The 4942-nt window shown below is 52.5% G+C and overlaps 1 protein-coding gene across 2 annotated transcripts in view; it reads right to left on the bottom strand.

The window, feature by feature from the left end:
• Positions 1–4645, bottom strand: part of LOC103767550 (ankyrin repeat domain-containing protein 16) — an 8078-nt gene extending 3433 nt beyond the window's left edge. Inside the window, exons 1-4 of one of the 2 annotated variants that reach the window (XR_003915632.1) lie at positions 3605–4637; positions 2378–2420; positions 1453–1561; positions 66–107 (exon numbers count right to left, since the gene is read on the bottom strand). Coding sequence is in view for 1 of the 2 variants with exons in the window: in XM_029958456.1 (XP_029814316.1) it covers positions 1453–1561; positions 2378–2420; positions 3605–3632 (180 nt within the window). In the remaining variant the exon portion in view is untranslated. Of the gene's footprint in view, positions 1–65; positions 108–1452; positions 1562–2377; positions 2421–3604 lie in introns of those variants that run through there. The other variant, XM_029958456.1, reaches the window with a different exon arrangement.
• Between the last annotated feature and the right edge of the window lie 297 nt (positions 4646–4942).

Genomic DNA, 4942 nt, shown 5'->3' with positions numbered 1-4942 from the left:
GAGCTCCCAGGCTGTGGGACAGGCCTGGATTTAAGGAAAGTCATGGAATTAATACATAGGAAACTCAGAGCCTGAGCTCCCAGGGCATCCATGGCTGTGGGACAGGCCTGGAATTATGGAAAGTCATGGAATTAATACACAGGAAACTCAGAGCCTGAGCTCCCAGGGCATCCATGGCTGTGGGATAGGGCTGGAATTAAGGAAAGTCATGGAGTTAACACACAGTGCACTCATCCCCAAGGATACCACCCAATTTCCTGAGGGCTGGTGGTGACTCAGGGCTTGATAAAACCTGGGAGGCACCAACCCTTCCAGTGATCCCAGTGCTGCTCCATGGCCAAGGTTAATTGAGGGAATTAAACCAACTCTCCCACCTTCAGAGCCCGAAATGTGAGACTGAAACCATCAGGGAACATCCCAATCCCGTGGGAATGAGCCCCAGCTGGCTCAGATGGCTCAGCAATCAATAAATGATCAATAAATAATGCAGGGGGCTGGCTCCTGCCATCAGTAAATGATCAATAAATAATGCAGGCTGGGAGGGTGGGGAGGGGCTGGAATGAATCTCCCAAAGAAGCTGTGGCTGCCTCTGGATCCCTGGAAGTGTCCAAGGCCAGGATGGAGCAACCTGGGATAGTGGGAGGTGTTGGGGTTGGAACTGGATGATCTTTAAGGCCCCTTCCATCCCAAACCATTCCAGGATCTCCCATCTCTCCCAGCTCAGGGGTGTTTGTTCCTCACCTCTAAGAATTGACCCTCAAACTGTTTTTTCCCCTCTGGTGACAAATCCAGAGGAACTGGGGCCTGTTTGTTCTCCTGTTTGCTCAGAGAGGATTTGATCCCTGGCTCTGCCCAGTGCAGGAGTTCCTTCCCTGCCAGGAGCAGAGATTCCATGGATTTATATTTCTCTCAGTGCCTGAGCAGTGCTGGGGGACATGTCAAGACCATAAACATGGTTTTTAGTCATTTTGAGACCCAGCAAAGCCCAAAAGGCTTCAGAGAAGCCTTTCAAGATCTCCTGGGCTTGGACATCTGGAGATCCCAAGAGGGATTTCAGGCAACCTCTGGCCCCTTCTCTCTGTGCTGGGCAGCACCCAAGGGGCAAAGCTTGTTGCCCAGAGAAGCTGTGGCTGCCCCTGGATCCCTGGAAGTGTCCAAGGCCAGGATGGAGCAACCTGGGAGAGTGGGAAGTGTTGGGGTTGGAACTGGATGATCTTTAAGGTCCCTCCAACCCAAACCATCCCAGGATTCCACAATTCCTGCCCCAGGGTGAGATCTCCACCTGGATCCGAGTCCTGGTGACCTTGCTCACCTCCAAGGGGAATTTCCCTTTTTATACAATCCCTTTTCCTTACAATCTGGGAACTTTCTTCTTTATGACACAAATTTTCCTTCTTCCCTGTCCTGGCAGCTCCTGGAAGGGGCAGGAGAGGGGTTTTTTTGGGCACCTACCTGGTGTTTTTCCAGGAGCATCCGGGCGATGTCGAGGTGCCCGTTCTGGATTGCATCCATGAAGGGAGTGACTCCACACTTGTCCCTGCTGTCAGGTCGGTAGTGGCACCTGGGAGAGGAGAAAAAAAAAGCAAGGAACAGAGCTGCTGGCAGCAATCAAATCCTCATGGAAAGAGGCCATCAACACTGGCATCGAAAATGGAACATATAAACCCTGCTGGATAAACCTGTCTCGGTGTTTTAGGGCCTGGGGGGGTATTTTTTGGGGTCAGAGGTTTGGGCAAGCCAGGCTTCTGCAGATGATTTATAATTCCCTTTCCCCGTGCCCAGAGGGCCTCCAGGATGGGCAAGGTATGCCCTGGAAGCAGGGAAAAAAACCTGGATCCTCGTGTAATGATGTGGGAAAAAAATCAGAGCCCACAAATCTCATTGAGAAGAGAAAAAAACTGAATTAAAGCTGAATTAAGCCTGGCTCAAACCACAGAGCTGGTATTAACAAGGCTGGGCTTAGCTGCAATTCCCAGGGAAAGGGAACAGCGTCAGGCATGACTGGGCTGATTTAAAGCCACTCCACGGCCCAAAAACAAAAGATAAGCCCAGCCTAGCAAAGCTGCACCCCGGGCACTGGAGCCGCCAGAAATCCGCCGCGTTGTTGTTGCCCATCCGGCCTCGGGAATGAATCAGCAGGGAAAAGAAAGGCCGGGTTACATAACTGGGGGTTGTGTCACAGCCGTGGCAGCACATCCAGGGAGAGCCCTTGTCCCCCCCACCCCCAGCCAGCTGGGAAAAACCTGGAGCGCGGGGAGAGAGCGCCGGGCTCGCAGCTGCTTCCCCAAGGGAAGCGGCACAAGCGGCCTTTGTGTCCCCCCCAGCCTGGCAGAGGGCGGGAGGAGGGGGAGGAAAAAGCTGGGAAGAGCCTGCTTACCGCTCCAGGAGCAGCTCCACGACCCGGGAACAGCCGTGCATGGCTGGGAGAGAGAGGGAATACAAGGATCAGTCGTGGGAATACGCGGCACCCACCCACCCACCGGTGATCAGGGTTCTGATCCGTCTGGCTCGGTCGTGGAGCAGGGAAAGGGCTCCAAGAGGCTGGGAATTGGGAGTTTTTCAATTAAAAAAGCCTTTCCTTTCCTTGATCTCCCAGGAAAACGGGAGATAAAGCAGGGAAAAGATACGACACAGGCGCCGTTTGGCTCTACCTGCGGGAGATTAAACCGAATTAAACCGGCACAAGGAGCCTTTTCTCCCAAGGATTTGTCGATTCCCGATGGGAAATCCAGGAAGAAGCAGAAGGGACACAAAGCAGGGAGCTGGGGGAAGAGCTGGGATGGCATTTCCACCCCTCCTCAGCCACTCCCATCCCATCATCCTAAGGAAGGATCCTCACCCAGGCACCGGCTCAGAGGGAAAAACAACAACAGCGGGGGAGGATTTGAACACCCTGCCCTGAAATATTCCCGGTTCATTCCCATTTTTTAAACATTTCCCATCACACAGCCTTTTTTTGTTGTTGTTGTTGTTGGTTTTCCCTGCGGGTCATTTTGTAAAACAAATGGAATATATTAAGGAAAATAATAATAATAATAATATCAAAGGAAGCCTGGAGCTGCTCCCTCAGGAGATGGGAAAAGGGCCCCTGGGAAATGTGTGTTACCAGGAACAACCCTCAGATGCTCCTTGAAATCCCAATCCCATCCTCCCAGATTTTGGCTCTCCTGAGCCCTGAGCTGATGGAAACACAGGCTGGGAATTTTGGGGGGGATTTTCAAACGGATTGGCTTTAAAAAAAAAAAATCCAATTTAAAAAAAACTCCATCCTTTACCAGGAAAGGATGCCACACTCAGATCCTGCCGAATTCCACCTCCTCTCATTCCACCTTCCCAGCTCTCTTCCCTCAGGCTACGGATGTAGGAAGCAGCAAAAGCTTAAGGAACCAAGCCCAGGGGAGGAAAATGATCCAAGGAAAAGTGTGCCAGGGAGCCAGGTGGACTGGCCACGGGTCAGTGAGCTCATATCCACACCCTTGGGATGGGAACTCATGGATAGGGGAGTTTTGTCTCGATGGGATTGCCCCTGGCAGCTCCAGCCCCTCCATCCCTGTGGATTTCCACTGGGATTGGGGGGGAGGGAGGGAAATGGGGATATTGGTACCTCCTGGAGCAGCTGCCTCTGGAATCATCCTGGTTTAAGTTATACTGGGGGAAGTGGTGGTTTAAGCAGCTCCAGCCATTCCCACTTCCCAGTGGCTCCCACACCTGGAGCAGCAAAAGACCAGGAATCAACCCAAAATCATGGATATGTGGCTTTTCCACAGGGAAGTCAGACAGAGGAGACAATACAGAGGAGGAGACACCTCTTTGGAGCAGGAGAACTGGGTGCTGTATCCCAATGTTGTCTGTATTCCCATATCCCAAGTGCTAGGAGGGAGGAGGCTTCCAACTAACTCCAGGTCCAAAAATCCCTCTTTTCCCACAGGATAATCCTCACCCTGCTCCCAATCCTTTCCCCAGATCCCACCCCAACACCCAGCTCTCTGAGAGGGAGCTGCCAGCTCCAGGGAAACACAAAACCCGGGATGGGGCCGGGACAGGAGAACACACACCAAAAAAACCCAAAAATCAGGATCCGGCGTTTCCCACTCGGGCAAAGCCTGAGACAAACGACTCATTCCCTTGTTTTTTCATTCCCAGGTCAGGCACAAGGACTCCAGGTGCAGTTGGTGCCCAAGGGCTGGAATTGTCAGTGCTGATGGAGCAGAGTGTGACAGGGCAAGGGCTGGAAAAGGAATGGGAATGACAGGAAAGGAGCAGCACATCCAACAGATTAATTACAGCACAGCAAGGGGGGAGGGCTCACAACACCTCGGGTCTTTCCAGAGAGTCAATCCCTACTAAATTCTTTGGGAAAGGAGTTTGGAGCAGCCAAAGGTCATCTCTCCTGTGGAGATGTTGGAATATGCAGCCAAATCCCACTTGGGGTGGGGATTGTGTCCTTCTGCTCCCCACAAACCTGGGGATGGTTGTGGATCCCTCGACCACGTCCCTCTCTGGATATTTCCTTTTAGATATCCTTTATATATCCTTTGAAAGCAAGGAAAAGGGCAGGGAATGGGAATTGGGCGTGGTGGGCTCCAACTCCAGCAGCTCCTGTGTATTCCCAGCAGGGATGATCCCTCCCCTTGGCAGAAGGGAACTCTGGATATCTCACCCTGGGATAATTCCTTCTTGGGAGCGAGGTGAGAACGGCAAAGCCTCGAATCCATGACTGGAATTGTGGAATTATTTAGGTTGGAAAAGAGCTCCCAGCTGTCCCCCAGCTGTCCCAGCTGTCCCCCAGCACTGCCACAGCCACCACAAATCCACGTCCCCAGGTGCCACATCCACAGGGATCTGAAATCCCTCCAGGGATGGGGACTCCACCCCTGCCCTGGGCAGCCCCTTCCAATGTTTAACCGCCCTTTCCTTGAAGGAATTTTCCCAATATCCAACT

This window comes from Manacus vitellinus, unplaced genomic scaffold (assembly GCF_001715985.3).
Source record: "Manacus vitellinus isolate BGI_N305 unplaced genomic scaffold, ASM171598v3 scaffold_159_pilon, whole genome shotgun sequence".
Taxonomy (NCBI): Eukaryota; Metazoa; Chordata; class Aves; order Passeriformes; family Pipridae; genus Manacus; species Manacus vitellinus.
Note: the sequence above shows the minus strand (reverse complement) of the source record. Positions and strands in the feature narration are given on the sequence as shown.